Consider the following 18,767-nt stretch of genomic DNA (forward strand, 5'->3'; position numbering starts at 1 on the left):
TCAACGTGTACCTCAAGGCCCACATCAGCACCGGGTGGTGGTGCAGTTGGCTAGCGCGTAGGTCTCATAGCTTTGTAGAGCGATCCTGAGGTCGAGAGTTCGAGCCTCTCTCACCCCAATTGTTTTTTTCATCGGCTTCTTTGAGGTCCAAGTAGGTCAACGTGTACCTCAAGGCCCACATCAACAACGGGTGGTGGCGCAGTTGGCTAGCGCGTAGGTCTCATAGCTTTGTAGAGCGATCCTGAGGTCGAGAGTTCGAGCCTCTCTCACCCCAATTGTTTTTTTCATCGGCTTCTTTGAGGTCCAAGTAGGTCATCGTGTACCTCAAGGCCCACATCAACAAGGGGTGGTGGGGCAGTTGGCTAGCGCGTAGGTCTCATAGCTTTGTAGAGCGATCCTGAGGTCGAAATTTCGAGCCTCTCAAACCCTAATTGTTTTTTTCATCGGCTTCTTTGAGGTCCAAGTAGGTCAACATGTACCGCAAGGCCCACATCAACAGGGGGTGGTGGTGCAGTTGGCGTAGGTCTCATAGCTTTGTAGAGCGATCCTGAGGTCGAGAGTTCGAGCCTTTCTCACCCCAATTAATTTTTTCATCGGTTTCTTTGAAGTCCAAGTAGGTCAACATGTACGAGAGTTCGAGCCTTTCTCACCCCAATTAATTTTTTCATCGGTTTCTTTGAAGTCCAAGTAGGTCAACATGTACCTCAAGGCCCACATCAGCAAGGGGGTGGTGGCGCAGTTGGCTAGCGCGTAGGTCTCATAGCTTTGTAGAGCGATCCTGAGGTCGAGAGTTCGAGCCTTTCTCACCCCAATTATTTTTTTCATCGGCTTCTTTGAGGTCCAAGTAGGTCAATGTGTACCTCAAGGCCCACATCAACAGGGGGTGGTGGCGCAGTTTGCTAGCGCGTAAGTCTCATAGCTTTGTAGAGCGATCCTGAGGTCGAGAGTTCGAGCCTCTCTCACCCCAATTGTTTTTTTCATCGGCTTCTTTGAGGTCCAAGTAGGTCAAAGTGTACCTCAAGGCTTGCATCAACAGGGGTGGTGGCGAAGTTGGCTAGCGTGTAGGTCACATAGCTTTGTAGAGTGATCCTGAGGTCGACAGTTCGAGCCTCTCTCACCATAATTTTGTTTTTCATCCGTTTCTTTGAGGTCCAAGTAGGTCAACGTGTACCTCAAGGCCCACATCAGCAAGGGGGTGGTGGCGCAGTTGGCTAGCGCGTAGGTCTCATAGCTTTGTAGAGCGATCCTGAGGTCGAGAGTTCGAGCCTCTCTCACCCCAATTATTTTTTTCATCGGCTTCTTTGATGTCCAAGTAGGTCAACGTGTACCTCAAGGCCCACATCAACTGGCGGTGGTGGCGCAGTTGGCTAGCGCGTAGGTCTCATAGCTTTGTAGAGCGATCCTGAGGTCAAGAGTTCGAGCTTCTCTCACCCCAATTATTTTTTCCATCGGTTTCTTTGAGGTCCAAGTACGTCAACGTGTACCTCAAGGCCCACATCAACAGGGGGTGGTGGCGCAGTTGGCTAGCGCGTAGGTCTCATAGCTTTGTAGAGTGATCCTGAGGTCGTGAGTTCAAGCCTCTCTCACCTCAATTAATTTTTTCATCGGTTTCTTTGAAGTCCAAGTAGGTCAACGTGTACCTCAAGGCCCACATCAGCACCGGGTGGTGGTGCAGTTGGCTAGCGCGTAGGTCTCATAGCTTTGTAGAGCGATCCTGAGGTCGAGAGTTCGAGCCTCTCTCACCCCAATTGTTTTTTTCATCGGCTTCTTTGAGGTCCAAGTAGGTCAACGTGTACCTCAAGGCCCACATCAACAACGGGTGGTGGCGCAGTTGGCTAGCGCGTAGGTCTCATAGCTTTGTAGAGCGATCCTGAGGTCGAGAGTTCGAGCCTCTCTCACCCCAATTGTTTTTTTCATCGGCTTCTTTGAGGTCCAAGTAGGTCATCGTGTACCTCAAGGCCCACATCAACAAGGGGTGGTGGGGCAGTTGGCTAGCGCGTAGGTCTCATAGCTTTGTAGAGCGATCCTGAGGTCGAAATTTCGAGCCTCTCAAACCCTAATTGTTTTTTTCATCGGCTTCTTTGAGGTCCAAGTAGGTCAACATGTACCGCAAGGCCCACATCAACAGGGGGTGGTGGTGCAGTTGGCGTAGGTCTCATAGCTTTGTAGAGCGATCCTGAGGTCGAGAGTTCGAGCCTTTCTCACCCCAATTAATTTTTTCATCGGTTTCTTTGAAGTCCAAGTAGGTCAACATGTACGAGAGTTCGAGCCTTTCTCACCCCAATTAATTTTTTCATCGGTTTCTTTGAAGTCCAAGTAGGTCAACATGTACCTCAAGGCCCACATCAGCAAGGGGGTGGTGGCGCAGTTGGCTAGCGCGTAGGTCTCATAGCTTTGTAGAGCGATCCTGAGGTCGAGAGTTCGAGCCTTTCTCACCCCAATTATTTTTTTCATCGGCTTCTTTGAGGTCCAAGTAGGTCAATGTGTACCTCAAGGCCCACATCAACAGGGGGTGGTGGCGCAGTTTGCTAGCGCGTAAGTCTCATAGCTTTGTAGAGCGATCCTGAGGTCGAGAGTTCGAGCCTCTCTCACCCCAATTGTTTTTTTCATCGGCTTCTTTGAGGTCCAAGTAGGTCAAAGTGTACCTCAAGGCTTGCATCAACAGGGGTGGTGGCGAAGTTGGCTAGCGTGTAGGTCACATAGCTTTGTAGAGTGATCCTGAGGTCGACAGTTCGAGCCTCTCTCACCATAATTTTGTTTTTCATCCGTTTCTTTGAGGTCCAAGTAGGTCAACGTGTACCTCAAGGCCCACATCAGCAAGGGGGTGGTGGCGCAGTTGGCTAGCGCGTAGGTCTCATAGCTTTGTAGAGCGATCCTGAGGTCGAGAGTTCGAGCCTCTCTCACCCCAATTATTTTTTTCATCGGCTTCTTTGATGTCCAAGTAGGTCAACGTGTACCTCAAGGCCCACATCAACTGGCGGTGGTGGCGCAGTTGGCTAGCGCGTAGGTCTCATAGCTTTGTAGAGCGATCCTGAGGTCAAGAGTTCGAGCTTCTCTCACCCCAATTATTTTTTCCATCGGTTTCTTTGAGGTCCAAGTACGTCAACGTGTACCTCAAGGCCCACATCAACAGGGGGTGGTGGCGCAGTTGGCTAGCGCGTAGGTCTCATAGCTTTGTAGAGTGATCCTGAGGTCGTGAGTTCAAGCCTCTCTCACCTCAATTAATTTTTTCATCGGTTTCTTTGAAGTCCAAGTAGGTCAACGTGTACCTCAAGGCCCACATCAGCACCGGGTGGTGGTGCAGTTGGCTAGCGCGTAGGTCTCATAGCTTTGTAGAGCGATCCTGAGGTCGAGAGTTCGAGCCTCTCTCACCCCAATTGTTTTTTTCATCGGCTTCTTTGAGGTCCAAGTAGGTCAACGTGTACCTCAAGGCCCACATCAACAACGGGTGGTGGCGCAGTTGGCTAGCGCGTAGGTCTCATAGCTTTGTAGAGCGATCCTGAGGTCGAGAGTTCGAGCCTCTCTCACCCCAATTGTTTTTTTCATCGGCTTCTTTGAGGTCCAAGTAGGTCATCGTGTACCTCAAGGCCCACATCAACAAGGGGTGGTGGGGCAGTTGGCTAGCGCGTAGGTCTCATAGCTTTGTAGAGCGATCCTGAGGTCGAAATTTCGAGCCTCTCAAACCCTAATTGTTTTTTTCATCGGCTTCTTTGAGGTCCAAGTAGGTCAACATGTACCGCAAGGCCCACATCAACAGGGGGTGGTGGTGCAGTTGGCGTAGGTCTCATAGCTTTGTAGAGCGATCCTGAGGTCGAGAGTTCGAGCCTTTCTCACCCCAATTAATTTTTTCATCGGTTTCTTTGAAGTCCAAGTAGGTCAACATGTACGAGAGTTCGAGCCTTTCTCACCCCAATTAATTTTTTCATCGGTTTCTTTGAAGTCCAAGTAGGTCAACATGTACCTCAAGGCCTACATCAGTAAGGGGGTGGTGGCGCAGTTGGCTAGCGCGTAGGTCTCATAGCTTTGTAGAGCGATCCTGAGGTCGAGAGTTCGAGCCTTTCTCACCCCAATTATTTTTTTCATCGGCTTCTTTGAGGTCCAAGTAGGTCAATGTGTACCTCAAGGCCCACATCAACAGGGGGTGGTGGCGCAGTTTGCTAGCGCGTAAGTCTCATAGCTTTGTAGAGCGATCCTGAGGTCGAGAGTTCGAGCCTCTCTCACCCCAATTGTTTTTTTCATCGGCTTCTTTGAGGTCCAAGTAGGTCAAAGTGTACCTCAAGGCTTGCATCAACAGGGGTGGTGGCGAAGTTGGCTAGCGTGTAGGTCACATAGCTTTGTAGAGTGATCCTGAGGTCGACAGTTCGAGCCTCTCTCACCATAATTTTGTTTTTCATCCGTTTCTTTGAGGTCCAAGTAGGTCAACGTGTACCTCAAGGCCCACATCAGCAAGGGGGTGGTGGCGCAGTTGGCTAGCGCGTAGGTCTCATAGCTTTGTAGAGCGATCCTGAGGTCGAGAGTTCGAGCCTCTCTCACCCCAATTATTTTTTTCATCGGCTTCTTTGATGTCCAAGTAGGTCAACGTGTACCTCAAGGCCCACATCAACTGGCGGTGGTGGCGCAGTTGGCTAGCGCGTAGGTCTCATAGCTTTGTAGAGCGATCCTGAGGTCAAGAGTTCGAGCTTCTCTCACCCCAATTATTTTTTCCATCGGTTTCTTTGAGGTCCAAGTACGTCAACGTGTACCTCAAGGCCCACATCAACAGGGGGTGGTGGCGCAGTTGGCTAGCGCGTAGGTCTCATAGCTTTGTAGAGCGATCCTGAGGTCGAGAGTTCGAGCCTCTCTCACCCCAATTATTTTTTCCATCGGTTTCTTTGAGCTCCAAGTACGTCAACGTGTACCTCAAGGCCCACATCAACAGGGGGTGGTGGCGCAGTTGGCTAGCACGTAGGTCTCATAGCTTTGTAGAGCGATCCTGAGGTCGAGAGTTCGAGCCTCTCTCACCCCAATTGTTTTTTTCATCAGCTTCTTTGAGGTCCAAGTAGGTCAACGTGTACCTCAAGGCCCACATCAACAGGGGGTGGTGGCGCAGTTGGCTAGCGCGTAGGTCTCATAGCTTTGTAGAGCGATCCTGAGGTCGAAAGTTCAAACTTCTCTCACCCCAATTGTTTTTTTCATCGGCTTCTTTGAGGTCCAAGTAGGTCAACGTGTACCTCAAGGCCCACATCAACAGGGGGTGGTGGCGCAGTTGGCTAGCGCGTAGGTCTCATAGCTTTGTAGAGCGATCCTGAGGTCGAGAGTTCGAGCCTCTCTCACCCCAATTAATTTTTTCATCGGTTTCTTTGAAGTCCAAGTAGTTCAACATGTACCTCAAGGCCCACATCAGCAAGGGGGTGGTGGCGCAGTTGGCTAGCGCGTAGGTCTCATAGCTTTGTAGAGCGATCCTGAGGTCGAGAGTTCGAGCCTCTCTCACCCCAAATATTTTTTTCATCGGCTTCTTTGAGGTCCAAGTAGGTCAACGTGTACCTCAAGGCCCACATCAACAGGGGGTGGTGGCGCAGTTGGCTAGCGCGTAGGTCTCATAGCTTTGTAGAGCGATCCTGAGGTCGAGAGTTCGAGCCTCTCTCACCCTAATTAATTTTTTCATCGGTTTCTTTGAAGTCCAAGTAGGTCAACATGTACCTCAAGGCCCACATCAGCAAGGGGGTGGTGGCGCAGTTGGCTAGCACGTAGGTCTCATTGCTTTGTAGAGCGATCCTGAGGTCGAGAGTTCGAGCCTCTCTCACCCCAATTATTTTTTTCATCGGCTTCTTTGAGGTCCAAGTAGGTCAACGTGTACCTCAAGGCCTACATCAATAGGGGGTGGTGGCGCAGTTTGCTAGCGCGTAGGTCTCATTGCTTTGTAGAGCGATCCTGAGGTCGAGGGTTCGAGCCTCTCTCACCCCAATTATTTTTTTCATCGGCTTCTTTGAGGTCCAAGTAGGTCAACGTGTACCTCAAGGCCCACATCAACAGGGGGTGGTGGCGCAGTTGGCTAGCGCGTAGGTCTCATAGCTTTGTAGAGCGATCCTGAGGTCGAGAGTTCGAGCCTCTCTCACCCCAATTATTTTTTTCATCGGCTTCTTTGAGGTCCAAGTAGGTCAACGTGTACCTCAAGGCCCATATCAACAGGGGGTGGTGGCGCAGTTGGCTAGCGCGTAGGTCTCATAGCTTTGTAGAGCGATCCTGAGGTCGAGAGTTCGAGCCTCTCTCACCCCAATTATTTTTTTCATCGGCTTCTTTGAGGTCCAAGTAGGTCAACATGTACCTCAAGGCCCACATTAGCAAGGGGGTGGTGGTGCAGTTGGCTAGCGCGTAGGTCTCATAGCTTTGTAGAGCGATCCTGAGGTCTAGAGTTCGAGCCTCTCTCACCCCAATTATTTTTTTCATCGGCTTCTTTGAGGTCCAAGTAGGTCAACGTGTACCTCAAGGCCCACATCAACAGGGAGTGGTGGCGCAGTTGGCTAGCGCGTAGGTCTCATAGCTTTGTATTGTGATCCTGAGGTCTTGAGTTCGTGCCTCTCTCACCCCAATTAATTTTTTCATCGGTTTCTTTGAAGTCCAAGTAGGTCAACGTGTACCTCAAGGCCCACATCAACAGGGGGTGGTGGCGCGTAGGTCTCATAGCTTTATAGAGCGATCCTGAGGTCGAGAGTTCGAGCCTCTCTCACCCCAATTGTTTTTTTCATCGGCTTCTTTGAGGTCCAAGTAGGTCAATGTGTACCTCACGGCCCACATCAACAGGGGGTGGTGGCGCAGTCTGCTAGCGCGTAGGTCTCATAGCTTTGTAGAGCGATCCTGAGGTCGAGAGTTCGAGCCTCTCTCACCCCAATTGTTTTTTTCATCGGCTTTTTTGAGGTCCAAGTAGGTCAACGTGTACCTCAAGGCCCACATCAACAGGGGGTGGTGACGCAGTTCGCTAGCGCGTAGGTCTCATAGCTTTGTAGAGCGATCCTGAGGTCGAGAGTTCGAGCCTCTCTCACCCCAATTGTTTTTTTCATCGGCTTCTTTGAGGTCCAAGTAGGTCAACGTGTACCTCAAGGCCCACATCAACAGGGGGTGGTGGTGCAGTTGGCTAGCGCGTAGGTCTCATAGCTTTGTAGAGCGATCCTGAGGTCGAAAGTTCGAGCCTCTCTCACCCTAATTGTTTTTTTCATCGACTTCTTTGAGGTCCAAGTAGGTCAACGTGTAACTCAAGGCCCACATCAACAGGGGGTGGTGGCGCAGTTGGCTAGCGCGTAGGTCTCATAGCTTTGTAGAGCGATCCTGAGGTCGAGAGTTCAAGCCTCTCTCACCCCAATTATTTTTTTCATCGGCTTCTTTGAGGTCCAAGTAGGTCAACGTGTACCTCAAGTCCTACATTAGCAAGGGGGTGGTGGCGCAGTTGGCTAACGCGTAGGTCTCATAGCTTTGTAGAGCGATCCTGAGGTCGAGAGTTCGAGCCTCTCTCACCCCAATAATGTTTTTCATCGGTTTCTTTGAGGTCCAAGTAGGTCAACGTGTACCTCAAGGCCCACATCAACAGGGGTGGTGACGCAGTTGGCTAGCGGGTCGAGAGTTCAAGCCTCTCTCACCCCAATTATTTTTTTCATCGGCTTCTTTGAGGTCCAAGTAGGTCAACGTGTACCTCAAGGCCCACATTAGCAAGGGGGTGGTGGCGCAGTTGGCTAGCGCGTAGGTCTCATAGCTTTGTAGAGCGATCCTGAGGTCGAGAGTTCGAGCCTCTCTCACCCCAATAATGTTTTTCATCGGTTTCTTTGAGGTCCAAGTAGGTCAACGTGTACCTCAAGGCCCACATCAACAGGGGGTGGTGGCGCAGTTGGCTAGCGCGTAGGTCTCATAGCTTTGTAGAGTGATCCTGAGGTCGAGAGTTCGAGCCTCTCTCACCCCAAATAATTTTTTCATCGTTTTCTTTGAAGTCCAAGTAGTTCAACGTGTACCTCAAGGCCCACATCAACAAGGGGGTGGTGGCGCAGTTGGCTTGCGCGTAGGTCTCATAGCTTTGTAGAGCGATCCTGAGGTCGAGAGTTCGAGCCTCTCTCACCCTAATTATTTTTTTCATCGGCTTCTTTGAGGTCCAAGTAGGTCAACTTGTACCTCAAGGCCCACATCAACAGGGGGTGGTGGCGCAGTTGGCTAGCGCGTAGGTCTCATAGCTTTGTAGAGCGATCCTGAGGTCGAGAGTTCAAGCCTCTCTCACCCCAATTATTTTTTTCATCGGCTTCTTTGACGTCCAAGTAGGTCAACGTGTACCTCAAGTCCTACATTAGCAAGGGGGTGGTGGCGCTGTTGGCTAACGCGTAGGTCTCATAGCTTTGTAGAGCGATCCTGAGGTCGAGAGTTCGAGCCTCTCTCACCCCAATAATGTTTTTCATCGGTTTCTTTGAGGTCCAAGTAGGTCAACGTGTACCTCAAGGCCCACATCAACAGGGGGTGGTGGCGCAGTTGGCTAGCGCGTAGGTCTCATAGCTTTGTATTGTGATCCTGAGGTCTTGAGTTCGTGCCTCTCTCACCCCAATTAATTTTTTCATCGGTTTCTTTGAAGTCCAAGTAGGTCAACGTGTACCTCAAGGCCCACATTAGCAAGTGGGTGGTGGCACAGTTGGCTAGTGCGTAGGTCTCATTGCTTTGTAGAGCGATCCTGAGGTCGAGAGTTCGAGCCTCTCTCACTCCAATTATTTTTTTCATCGGCTTCTTTGAAGTCCAAGTAGGTCAACGTGTACCTCAAGGCCTACATCAACAGGCGTTGGTGGTTCAGTTGGCTAGCCCGTAGGTCTCATAGCTTTGTAGAGTGATCTTGAGTTCGAGAGTTCAAACCTCTCTCACCCCAATTATTTTTTTCATTGGTTTCTTTGAGGTCCATGTAGGTCAACATGTACCTCAAGGCTTATATCAACAAGGGGTGGTGGCCTGGTTGGCTAGTGCATAGGTCTCATAGCCTTGTAGAGTTATCTTTCCGAGAGTTTAAGCCTCTCTCACCCCAATTAATTTTTTCATTGGTTTCTTTGAGGTCCAAGTATGTCAGCATGTACCTCAAGGCCTATATTAGTAGGGGGTGGTGGTTTAGTTGGCTAGCATGTAGGTCTCATAGCTTTGTAGAGTGATCAAGAGTTCAAGCCTCTCCCACCCCAATTATTTTTTTCATTGGTTTTTTTGAGGTCCAAGTATGTCAACGTGACCTCAAGACTTACATCAATAGGGGGTGGTGGAGCAGTTGGCTAGCGCGTAGGTCTCATAGCTTTGTAGAGTGATCCTGATTTTTGTATCGGTTTCTTTGAAGTCTAAGTAGGTCAGTGTGTACCTCAACGTCTATAGGGAGGGGTGGTGGGTTGTAGCCTCTCAAATCCAAAATTTAAAAAATATATATATATTCCTAAATTTTTTAAAATAATATTAAAAAGTTTAAGTGCCAATATTTTTAAACAATTTTATATGAGCGCAGAGTATTAATTTTACGTTTAAAATTTTATGCTTTTTTTTTTTTAATTTTTGAAAGGTATTAATTAAATTTTTAAAAAAATAATATTAAAAAGTTTAAATGCCTATATTTTTAAACAATTTTATATGAGCAAAGAGTACTAATTTTACTTTTAAAATTTTATGTTTTTTTTTTAACTTTTGAAACGTATTAATTAAATTTTTTTAAATTTAAGAATATTTGTAAGATAAAGTATAAAATTTAAATTATTGATTACGTTGAATTTTCTTAAAATAATCTGAAATATAACCCTCTACCATTAAAGTTGGGAATTGTGATGTGTACAAAATTACTGGATTGTGGCGCGAGAAACGGTGAGCTAAAATGGCGCCACGTCATCGTCTAATTTCGAAAAATGTAAGAAAAATAAAATGAAATAAAATAATCGAAGCGTTCGGGATCGCCGGGGATACGGAAACTAAAAGCATTTCGCGGTCTCCATCGCTCTCACTTGGTCACAGCTCGGTACATATAAATACAGCCATCATCGTTCGGCTTTCGAGTGATCGCGATTCCTCTCTTCTCTGTTGAAAGCCCTAGAGTTTCTCCTCTTGCAGCCATCAGCTTCTCAAAGGTAGATTCTGTGCCTATTTTCTGTTTGGTTGCTTAGAAGATGATGGAAATGGAAAAGGAAAATAATAGACACATGTCCGTGGAGCTTTTCTCTTACTTTTTTTTGTTTTAACTTAGAAGTGAGTGCCAGTGATTTTTGTTTGATTTTTTTTAAATATATCGAAGGTTTTATGATCGAGGCAAGAGAGATTGGCTGTTGAACCAAGGAGTTTGAATGTTTGATGCGTTGTTAGACTGTTCTTGTGTTTTTGTAGCGTCTGGATGAGCGAAGATTCGCGAGTTTCTTTGTTTCGTCTTCTTCTGTTTCTATTCGCATCTGCGAAGTTGACTGTTGATTTTTGTAATGCACTTTTCATCCTGTGGCGGCGGCAGATTAGCAATTTCAGTTTGACTTTTGTTTCTCTTTTAACAAGTCAATACGTCTTTATTTGAAGGCATATGTTCTGTATTTCCTATCGGTTCCTCTGTTTATCATCGTTTGCGAGTTTCTTGCAGCTTAACGCATTAAGCTCTATCGTTTCATTGGTTGTTGTTCGTCTATTTCGTGATTTTCTGTTTACCGCAGACTTAGCTCAAAATATTCGGCAGCCATGTCGAGGAAGATGCTCATAGGTGGAGAACTGAGCCATCAGGCTGAGGCGGAGGAACACTACGACTTTGATTTATTCGTTATTGGAGCAGGAAGTGGTGGCGTTCGTGCAAGTAGATTTTCAGCTAGTCATGGAGCGAAGGTTTCATATATGGACTTATTCTGACAAGTGCATAAGTTTAATTTCGTGTTTATATTGATGATTCGTTTATAGTCATTTGTGCAGATTTTACTATTGATTCCGTAAAGATTTTATATGCCTTTTTTTGTCGACTGTTATTCTCATTTGGTATCTCTTTCCGAAGAATTGTCTGGTAAACATTTGCTAACTACGTGTGAAAATATGTTGGAAGGTTGGCATCTGTGAACTCCCATTCGATCCAATCAGCTCTGAAGTAATTGGAGGAATTGGTGGAACGTATGTTGTCCTTCCAAGCCCTCGAAAAAGATTTTTATTGTTCACACAAAATTCTTTATCATGTTTTATCTCATTTGGCAATTTAGGTGTGTCATTCGTGGCTGTGTTCCCAAAAAGATTCTGGTGTACGGAGCAACATTTGGTCCTGAGCTTCAGGTTAGAATGTAATTTTTAGAACTTTTATTTCTACTAAATGCAACAGTGTTCACTAGTTTTTGTTAGACACAGTCAACTCTAGTTTTCTTAAAATTACTTTAAATGCACCGTACAGTCATATTTCATATTAAGAAAAAACTAATTTCATTCTGTGGGCATGAATTTTATGAATAAAGCATGTGTTGTTTGTGTAGGATGCTCGAAGTTTTGGTTGGGATGTGAATGAGAAAGTGGATTTTGATTGGAAGAAACTTTTACAAAAGAAGGTATGTTTCTTACGCTTAATGTTTTGCACGTGATTTCTAACAATTTCAAAACAGACTTTATAGAGCTTGTTTTTTCAATGAAGTACATAATTCATTTTGATTAAGATTTGTTGGGTATATTTACATAAAGATCTGGTCTATGTGGTTTTCCGAAGGTTGCAAGAACTCAATAAATGTTTGCTTTTAAAGTTTAAGTTCTTTCCATGATTTAACCGATAATACACCGTAGTAGAAGCCTGATGCAAAGATGGGTAGTTAATCCTCCTCAGTTCAAGAAAAGTAATTATAGCTCCTGACTTGATCCTTCTGTAAATTACATGTCTCTAGTTTTTACACCGCTCATTAGATTTTTTGTTAGATTTTTCCTTTCTGAAGCATATTGGTTAGTGATTAGAAAAAAAACTGTTAATATAACGTGCAAAACTGGGAGTTACGCATTTGGTCTTCATAGACAAAGCATAATGGTGGCCTATGTTTCCCCAATGAAACAAGTGATCCAAATTGTCATGTTAAATGCTGGAAGTCTGAACTTGAGAAATTATGTTTCCAGATGTATGAATCTCTTAGTTGTTTTAGATACAATTCTGAGTTATGACCAATGTATCATTTCTTCTGGTACACATGCCATTCTCAGCCTATTGGCTAAGATCAGGAGTATCTGTTCTTATCACTTATTTGAACGCATATTGTTGCTCTCGGTAGTAATACTTCCAGTAATTAGTAAGGAATTGAAATTATGTCCTCAATTTTTTATTTTTTATTTTTTTATTTTTATATATTGGTTTTTCTTGTCTAATATGGAGACATGTACTTCTTTTAACTTTTGAAATGTAGACAGATGAGATAGTCCGATTAAATGGAATTTACAAGCGTTTACTGACTAATTCGGGAGTAAAAATGTATGAAGGAGAGGGAAAGATTGTTGGTCCACATGAAGTTGAGGTGACACAACTTGACGGTACCAAAATATGCTATTCTGCAAAGCACATTCTGATTGCAACCGGCAGTAGAGCTGTCATTCCTGATATTCCTGGGAAGGTAGCAGTCTGCTCTTACTTTCTCTCTCTGTTGACCAAAATTACTTATTGCCAACTTTGAATGATAAGTATCTGATTCCATCCACTGTTTCTGTTGAGAAATTTGCCAATTATTATTTCAAATGCTTCTGAAGTAATTACATGCACACATATATATTCTGAATTTGATATCAATTTTGTGTAAGTTAAAATTCTTTGTCAATATTTTTTTCAAAAGCAATATTTTCATTATTAGAAGTGTTATTTCCTTTGGAGACCTAAAATTCTGTTTGTTTATTTTATTTTATTTTTGTTGACCATTTTTTCCACAAATTTTATATTAGTTTCATTGTTGTCTATTTCCTATTGTTCAATTGGAGATAAAAGAGGAATATAAGATGTGAATCGTTTCTGATACGGCTTTGATCCATGCTGAGCCGCCTTGTATTATCATGTACATTACACACTGAAAGTCTTATGGGTGTTGTTAAGTTATTGTTCATGCTGATCTAGAAACTTGCACACATAAACAGTGATTTAAAGTGGTGAAGCATTGAATCAGTAAAGTGCCTTAGAGATTTAGTTAGAAACTATTATGTTCATATGACTATGGTTCTAGGTTATGAAGTATGCTATCAGTGTCCCCAATTGTTCATAAACATGGATCGCAATGCTAATTGAGGAAGTTTGTGCCACTTTTGATATTCTTCTGGCTGATTTTCGTCTTGAAGTTCTCAAAAACTTTCCCCTAAAAGAATGGCCCGGGGTAATATGGATGCAGATTAGTCTGTGCTGTCAATTGAGGAGCTTCGGATATGGATATACAATTTAATTTTATTCCTTTTCTTTGTCATTAATCCCTCACGTTTAGTTTTATTTTTTATTACTAAATTTTTTCTGTTTGTAATTTTGAGAACTTAGACCATTGTGTGAACATTTTATTGACATGAATGTTGGTTGTTTTTGCTTTAGCATGTCAAGTGTTTGAACACTTGATGCAGTTTTTTTTTTTTTTTTTTTTTTTTTTTTTGTCTGGTAAATTTTGTTTGGCTTGCTATTGGAGAACTTTTGGTTATTCCGTTGCAATTCTGGAGCCCAATCATATGTTTTAATATTTTTCTCTTACTTTACTTTTGCAATCTCTAGGAATTGGGAATAACATCTGATGAGGCTTTGAGTTTGGAGGAGTTTCCTAAGCGTGTCGTGGTGCTTGGAGGAGGGTGCGTTCTCTCTTTTTTATTAGTACATCTGCTTTGTGCATTTTGATTGAGGTTCATAACTTCTTTTCTGTTATTAGGTACATTGCTGTTGAATTTGCTTCAATCTGGAATGGGATGGGTGCTAAAGTTGACCTATGTTTCAGAAGGGAACTTCCACTAAGGTATAATATATCTTATCTTACGTCCTTTTATACTTTCAATGATTTTTGAAGGATCGAACTGCCTGATACTCAGATACAGATTAAAGAAACTGTATGATGTGGTGCTGATATCTTCAACTCTAATAGGCGTTGCCCCTTTGCCCTTCTGAACCATTTATTGATGAAGACATTCAAACATGGGCCCAAAACAAAAATTAACAGGAAATAAAAGATGTAAAAATATAATCAGTGTGTGTTTATGCAAACTAATATCATTAATCGCTATTTGCTGGTGTCATTATTTTATACTAATGATCTTGGATGCTATGACTAAAAACGTTATATTTCAGAGGTTTTGATGATGAAATGAGATCGGTGGTTGCAAGGAACTTGGAGGGCAGAGGAATTACTTTGCACCCAACAACAAATTTGACTGAAGTACTTTCCATTATTTCTCCCTCTTTTGGCCTATTTTAAATATTTCCTTTCTATGGAGTTAACACGATAATACTGGTCCCAATTTTCTATAAACTCAGTTGATAAAAACAGATAACGGCATAAAAGTTATCACAGATCATGGTGAGGAGTTCTTGGCAGATGCTGTGTTGTTTGCGACTGGTAATTATCTCTGCATTTGTAATGGCCCCTTGAAGAAGTATTGCAGTTATTTGTATTTTCCTCTAGGTAGTGAAGAATGCTTATTTTATGAAAAGAAGTATGCAGTTTATATAGAACCAGCAAGGGAAAGAGTAACAGAATTTAGTCTGCTAGTTTGTTGTTTGGAACTATAGGACGAGATCAACAGTACTGATGTTAATTTCTGGTTGTAGAGTGCTTTTTTATATTTGGTGGTTCTCTCAATGGTTATTTGCATGTTACATTGATTAAGTGACATGTTTGTTACAGGTCGTGCTCCTAATTCAAAAAGATTAAATTTGAAAGCAGTTGGTGTCGAAGTTGATAAACATGGTGCTGTGAAGGTGACTATTTATCTTGCCTTTTCGATTATTGCCTTTTGTTTTCAACGGCCTCTGGTTTTTTGGTACAAGGGGTCTAGGGTTTATAGGTCTTATTAGTCTTTTTTTGGTTCCCTCGTTTTGTTTTTGGCTTTCCTTTTTATTTTTTCCTTTTTGGTTCTGTGTTTCACGTTGCCATCTAATTGTCGCCTTAAAAGATCTGAATGTGTTTATTCTTCTCTATGCTATTTGTGTGGGCCAGCTAGGCTTTCATTTGTAGGTTACCGCTCACCCGGGATGTTGACCTAGAAATATTTTGAGGAAAGAGTGTTGAGTTCTACTATAAGGCTTGAAAAGATGTAATTAGGTAAAATAAGAAAGGTGCAATATGAGTTATGACATTTATATCTGCTAGCATACCAGATGTACTTGTCGGCTAATCTGCTGTGGTGCTCATCACTAATTTGTGCAAATTGGGGCTTTGAGTCGAAAAGAATTGGAACTAGCTACTTTCCTCGACCAAGTTGCTTTAGCCAGTTTTGATGGTTTTTGAAAAGGAAATTTTCATTTAGCCCATCTAAACTACCTCTCTTAAAATGAAAATGGTACATAATGGATTGAACCGTATTTAGTTAGTGCCTACAGGTCAGGATTTGAGTAGATGGCTTTACAGGGGAAAACATGGGGATCAGATTCTTTCTTAACAGTAATTATCCTGAGCGGGTTTGCCCCTTTTTACTCATTTGGTGTGCCGTCAGCTTTCTCCATCGGATGCACAGTATAGTGTTGAGCGGGACTAACCTTTTTTACTCACTTATTGTGCCATTATAAGGGATTTCTTTGTCTTGATTCTGTTGTTCTTAAGAGGCAAATGAAGTTTCAAAGATTCTATTGTTCAGGTTGATGATTATTCACGCACAACTGTACCTAGTATATGGGCTGTTGGAGATGTTACTAACCGAATGAATCTTACGCCTGTGGCTTTAATGGAGGGATCATACTTTGCAGTATGTATTCTTTTATTTTCTTTCAATACTTATCTATTAAACCACTGCTTTTTTCCCATTAATATTTCAAATATTAGTCCTAATTTTGATGCAACATCGTTTATTTTATTTTATTTTATTTTTCCTATTTATTTGCAGAACACTGTTTTTGGTGGTGAACCTACGAAACCAGATTACAATTATGTACCCTATGCTGTATTCTGGTAAGAAATTATTCTCTTTTAATAGATTTTCATTATTTCTTTTCCATTAATTCATGTATTTTGCATGCAAATTGAGGATTATGGTGCCCATATATCCACCTTCTCGAGGAAAATAGTATGTTCACCGCTAGCCGATATTGTCTTCTTTGGGCTTTCCCTTTCTGGCTTTCCCTCAAGAATTTTAAAATGCTTCTACTAGGGAGAGGTTTTTACACCTTATAAAGAATGCTTCGTTCTTTTCCCCTTCCCCAACCAACGTGGGATTCTACAGGATATCATTGTGTCCATTTAGACTTTTGTTTCTGTTACTTTTTGAGTAAATTTATCTATTATTAGATCTCTAAATACGCATTATTCTGTTGCATATGCTTCTATTACACTTTTTCAGAGAGAACATTCTCTTATCCATTAAATAGATATATAATACAATTTGTTCTGCCTAATTTGCAGCATACCTCCTCTCTCAGTTGTGGGCCTAAGTGAAGAAGAAGCTGTAGAGAAAGCAAAGGGTGATATTCTTGTGTACACATCTTCCTTCAATCCAATGAAGAATACAATCTCTGGGTACGTCGAACAAATTTAAATCAAAACTTGAATAAATCATAATATTACCATGCTTCATTAATGTACGGTGACTATGGGTGGGATTTGACTGACTAAAACCTTTTCATCTCTTAATGTATAGGATAGCCAGGAAAATGTGTTTTAAGGCCTAAATTTCTTAGGATACCAATGTAAATTCCCAACGAACTTGAGTTAATTAGTACAAGAAAAACTATAAAAAGAACGATACCAAAATATTAATGCAAATCAATTATGTAGTCTAGTTTTAACATTATTACTCTTTTTATGAAAAGAATTTCCATTTGCCATTCAGGAAGTGGCATTTTGATTTACTCAAACCCTAATTGGAACCGAATCACTTGTAGCTGTTACTCTGAGCTCCCCGATGTGGGTTTTTTTTTTTTTTTGTAAATGGCGTTTTTTAAAATATATTTTTTATTTAGTTGCAATTTCTTGTTTTGTCTACAAAATTGGTTATTGTAAGTACATCACTTATCTGATGGTGTTACAGTCGACAAGAGAAGACAGTGATGAAGCTTGTGGTTGATGGTAACACACAAAAGGTCATTGGCGCATCGATGTGTGGACCAGATGCTCCTGAAATTATGCAGGTGCGTTTTATATTTTGTTTAGAAAATATGGTTTTATTTGCTACATTCTATTATTCTAGTATTTAATTTTCTTTTATTTTTTCCTTTTAAAATGGACCAAACAAGTGAAACCTGGCCAGGCACTGCGGATCCTTTTTTTCCATTCCATAATATGACTCATTGTAATTTTGAAGTTGATTTTCAACGTTTTCAGGGAATTGCTGTCGCTCTGAAATGTGGAGCAACCAAACAACAGTTTGACAGCACTGTAAGTTTCCATCCATTTCCTTTGCCCTTGTAGAATATTACTTTTAAAATACTAAGAAATTCATGATCATTCAAGCAAACTTTAATATTATAATTCGAAGAATATGGTTGTTTGTTTCAATTCTGATCTTGTTTGCTCTTATTTGCCGACGGGGGGAGTGGAGAGGTCCCTTGGTTAGTCGAGTTGGAAGTGAAGTAGCAGCAGGGTCAGCGGTGGTTTCTTTCTAAGCATTTGAAAAATCATTTCAACTGCCTCTAAACTTGTTTTTACCGGCTCATTTTGAAATTTTGGAAAAAGCATTAGTGATTTTGAAATAAGCTTACATTTCAAGTGAATTAAATTTATTTTCACCGATGTTCTCGAAGTCAATTTTTTTTTTCTTTTTTAGGTATTTGAAGAGTCATTTCAAACTTAGTTCTTAATTATGCACGCGTAGAAGCATTCTCAAGTCCCGTTTTTAAGTGTCTTAGAATCCTAGAAATTATTTCAAACTCATTTTTATAACTTCGAAAATTGAAACAGGTTGGAATACACCCATCTGCAGCAGAGGAGTTCGTGACGATGCGAACTATAAGTAGGAAAATTGAAGTGGGTAGCAAATTGAAAACAAACCTGTAAACCCACACTCCTTACAGGAGCACAGTTGGAAGATGGCACATCTCGATGGTAAGTAAGATATGTTTCTGGTTTTGTTTCTTAGTTTACAAAAAGGTAAATGAAATAAAAAAAGTGAAAATCCACTTTTTTTTTTTTTCTTTTTCTTGGGGGGTCGGAATAAGAAGTTCGCTAGGTCAGAGTGTGTGAATGGGCCTGGGGGTATTCATGATGATGGGGGTTTTACTGAACTGAGTGGGTAATGTTTTTCGTTTAGTTGTGTAATTTTTACCTGGATTATTTTCTATTGTTCGGTGTCAAATGGGTTCTAGAAATCTCCTTGTGGACTCTAGGTAGTTTTGCTTGTTCTTTTAAAATTTTTGTTGTGATGATTTTCTTTTTTTTCACTTAATAGCCCTTTTCCGAAGATAATAAAATAACGAAAAATTGACTGCCCTTTTCTTTTGCCGTAGGAATCAAAAGGGCAGATATATTAGATTTTCTTATATATATATTGCACTTTTTAAGTTTCTTTCATCTTTGAACTTCTCAAAAGAAGTTATTAAACAAATATATATTTCCAAGAAAAAAGAAAATATATCGTTTCTATGTTATACTTTCCTGTTCTTTTTTTCTAAAATAGATTATTAAATAGTTAAATATGTTTTTTGTCCTTAAAATAGAAAACGAAAG

At 42.1% G+C, this 18,767-nt stretch overlaps 1 protein-coding gene and 14 non-coding genes across 15 annotated transcripts; all 15 read left to right on the forward strand.

The window, feature by feature from the left end:
- The first annotated feature begins 1,192 nt into the window (after positions 1-1,192).
- On the forward strand, positions 1,193-1,279 carry TRNAM-CAU (transfer RNA methionine (anticodon CAU)). The gene is given in 2 exon segments: positions 1,193-1,230; positions 1,244-1,279. It is a non-coding gene; the product is annotated as a tRNA-Met (tRNA).
- A 1,542-nt stretch (positions 1,280-2,821) lies between these two features.
- TRNAM-CAU (transfer RNA methionine (anticodon CAU)) lies at positions 2,822-2,908 on the forward strand. Its single transcript is given in 2 exon segments — positions 2,822-2,859; positions 2,873-2,908. It is a non-coding gene; the product is annotated as a tRNA-Met (tRNA).
- Positions 2,909-4,450: 1,542 nt separating this feature from the next.
- Positions 4,451-4,537, forward strand: TRNAM-CAU (transfer RNA methionine (anticodon CAU)). Its single transcript is given in 2 exon segments — positions 4,451-4,488; positions 4,502-4,537. It is a non-coding gene; the product is annotated as a tRNA-Met (tRNA).
- Positions 4,538-4,762: 225 nt separating this feature from the next.
- Positions 4,763-4,849, forward strand: TRNAM-CAU (transfer RNA methionine (anticodon CAU)). Its single transcript is given in 2 exon segments — positions 4,763-4,800; positions 4,814-4,849. It is a non-coding gene; the product is annotated as a tRNA-Met (tRNA).
- Positions 4,850-5,230: 381 nt separating this feature from the next.
- TRNAM-CAU (transfer RNA methionine (anticodon CAU)) lies at positions 5,231-5,317 on the forward strand. Its single transcript is given in 2 exon segments — positions 5,231-5,268; positions 5,282-5,317. It is a non-coding gene; the product is annotated as a tRNA-Met (tRNA).
- Positions 5,318-5,387: 70 nt separating this feature from the next.
- Positions 5,388-5,474, forward strand: TRNAM-CAU (transfer RNA methionine (anticodon CAU)). The gene is given in 2 exon segments: positions 5,388-5,425; positions 5,439-5,474. It is a non-coding gene; the product is annotated as a tRNA-Met (tRNA).
- A 69-nt stretch (positions 5,475-5,543) lies between these two features.
- Positions 5,544-5,630, forward strand: TRNAM-CAU (transfer RNA methionine (anticodon CAU)). The gene is given in 2 exon segments: positions 5,544-5,581; positions 5,595-5,630. It is a non-coding gene; the product is annotated as a tRNA-Met (tRNA).
- Positions 5,631-6,012: 382 nt separating this feature from the next.
- TRNAM-CAU (transfer RNA methionine (anticodon CAU)) lies at positions 6,013-6,099 on the forward strand. The gene is given in 2 exon segments: positions 6,013-6,050; positions 6,064-6,099. It is a non-coding gene; the product is annotated as a tRNA-Met (tRNA).
- Positions 6,100-6,168: 69 nt separating this feature from the next.
- On the forward strand, positions 6,169-6,255 carry TRNAM-CAU (transfer RNA methionine (anticodon CAU)). Its single transcript is given in 2 exon segments — positions 6,169-6,206; positions 6,220-6,255. It is a non-coding gene; the product is annotated as a tRNA-Met (tRNA).
- A 993-nt stretch (positions 6,256-7,248) lies between these two features.
- Positions 7,249-7,335, forward strand: TRNAM-CAU (transfer RNA methionine (anticodon CAU)). Its single transcript is given in 2 exon segments — positions 7,249-7,286; positions 7,300-7,335. It is a non-coding gene; the product is annotated as a tRNA-Met (tRNA).
- A 70-nt stretch (positions 7,336-7,405) lies between these two features.
- TRNAM-CAU (transfer RNA methionine (anticodon CAU)) lies at positions 7,406-7,492 on the forward strand. Its single transcript is given in 2 exon segments — positions 7,406-7,443; positions 7,457-7,492. It is a non-coding gene; the product is annotated as a tRNA-Met (tRNA).
- A 192-nt stretch (positions 7,493-7,684) lies between these two features.
- On the forward strand, positions 7,685-7,771 carry TRNAM-CAU (transfer RNA methionine (anticodon CAU)). The gene is given in 2 exon segments: positions 7,685-7,722; positions 7,736-7,771. It is a non-coding gene; the product is annotated as a tRNA-Met (tRNA).
- A 69-nt stretch (positions 7,772-7,840) lies between these two features.
- Positions 7,841-7,927, forward strand: TRNAM-CAU (transfer RNA methionine (anticodon CAU)). Its single transcript is given in 2 exon segments — positions 7,841-7,878; positions 7,892-7,927. It is a non-coding gene; the product is annotated as a tRNA-Met (tRNA).
- A 226-nt stretch (positions 7,928-8,153) lies between these two features.
- On the forward strand, positions 8,154-8,240 carry TRNAM-CAU (transfer RNA methionine (anticodon CAU)). Its single transcript is given in 2 exon segments — positions 8,154-8,191; positions 8,205-8,240. It is a non-coding gene; the product is annotated as a tRNA-Met (tRNA).
- A 1,658-nt stretch (positions 8,241-9,898) lies between these two features.
- GR1 (glutathione-disulfide reductase) lies at positions 9,899-18,486 on the forward strand. The gene is made up of 17 exons (XM_023672623.2): positions 9,899-10,088; positions 10,653-10,818; positions 11,030-11,094; positions 11,181-11,250; positions 11,445-11,516; positions 12,351-12,554; positions 13,679-13,752; positions 13,830-13,913; positions 14,243-14,330; positions 14,429-14,510; positions 14,799-14,872; positions 15,748-15,855; positions 15,994-16,058; positions 16,509-16,622; positions 17,134-17,233; positions 17,427-17,480; positions 18,003-18,486. The coding sequence occupies exons 2-17, from the start codon at positions 10,678-10,680 to the stop codon at positions 18,096-18,098; spliced, it is 1,491 nt and encodes a 496-aa protein (XP_023528391.1). The 5' UTR covers positions 9,899-10,088; positions 10,653-10,677; the 3' UTR covers positions 18,099-18,486.
- Positions 18,487-18,767: the final 281 nt, after the last annotated feature.

This window comes from Cucurbita pepo, chromosome 3, assembly GCF_057944985.1.
Source record: "Cucurbita pepo subsp. pepo isolate OVF chromosome 3, ASM5794498v1, whole genome shotgun sequence".
NCBI classification, from domain to species: Eukaryota; Viridiplantae; Streptophyta; class Magnoliopsida; order Cucurbitales; family Cucurbitaceae; genus Cucurbita; species Cucurbita pepo.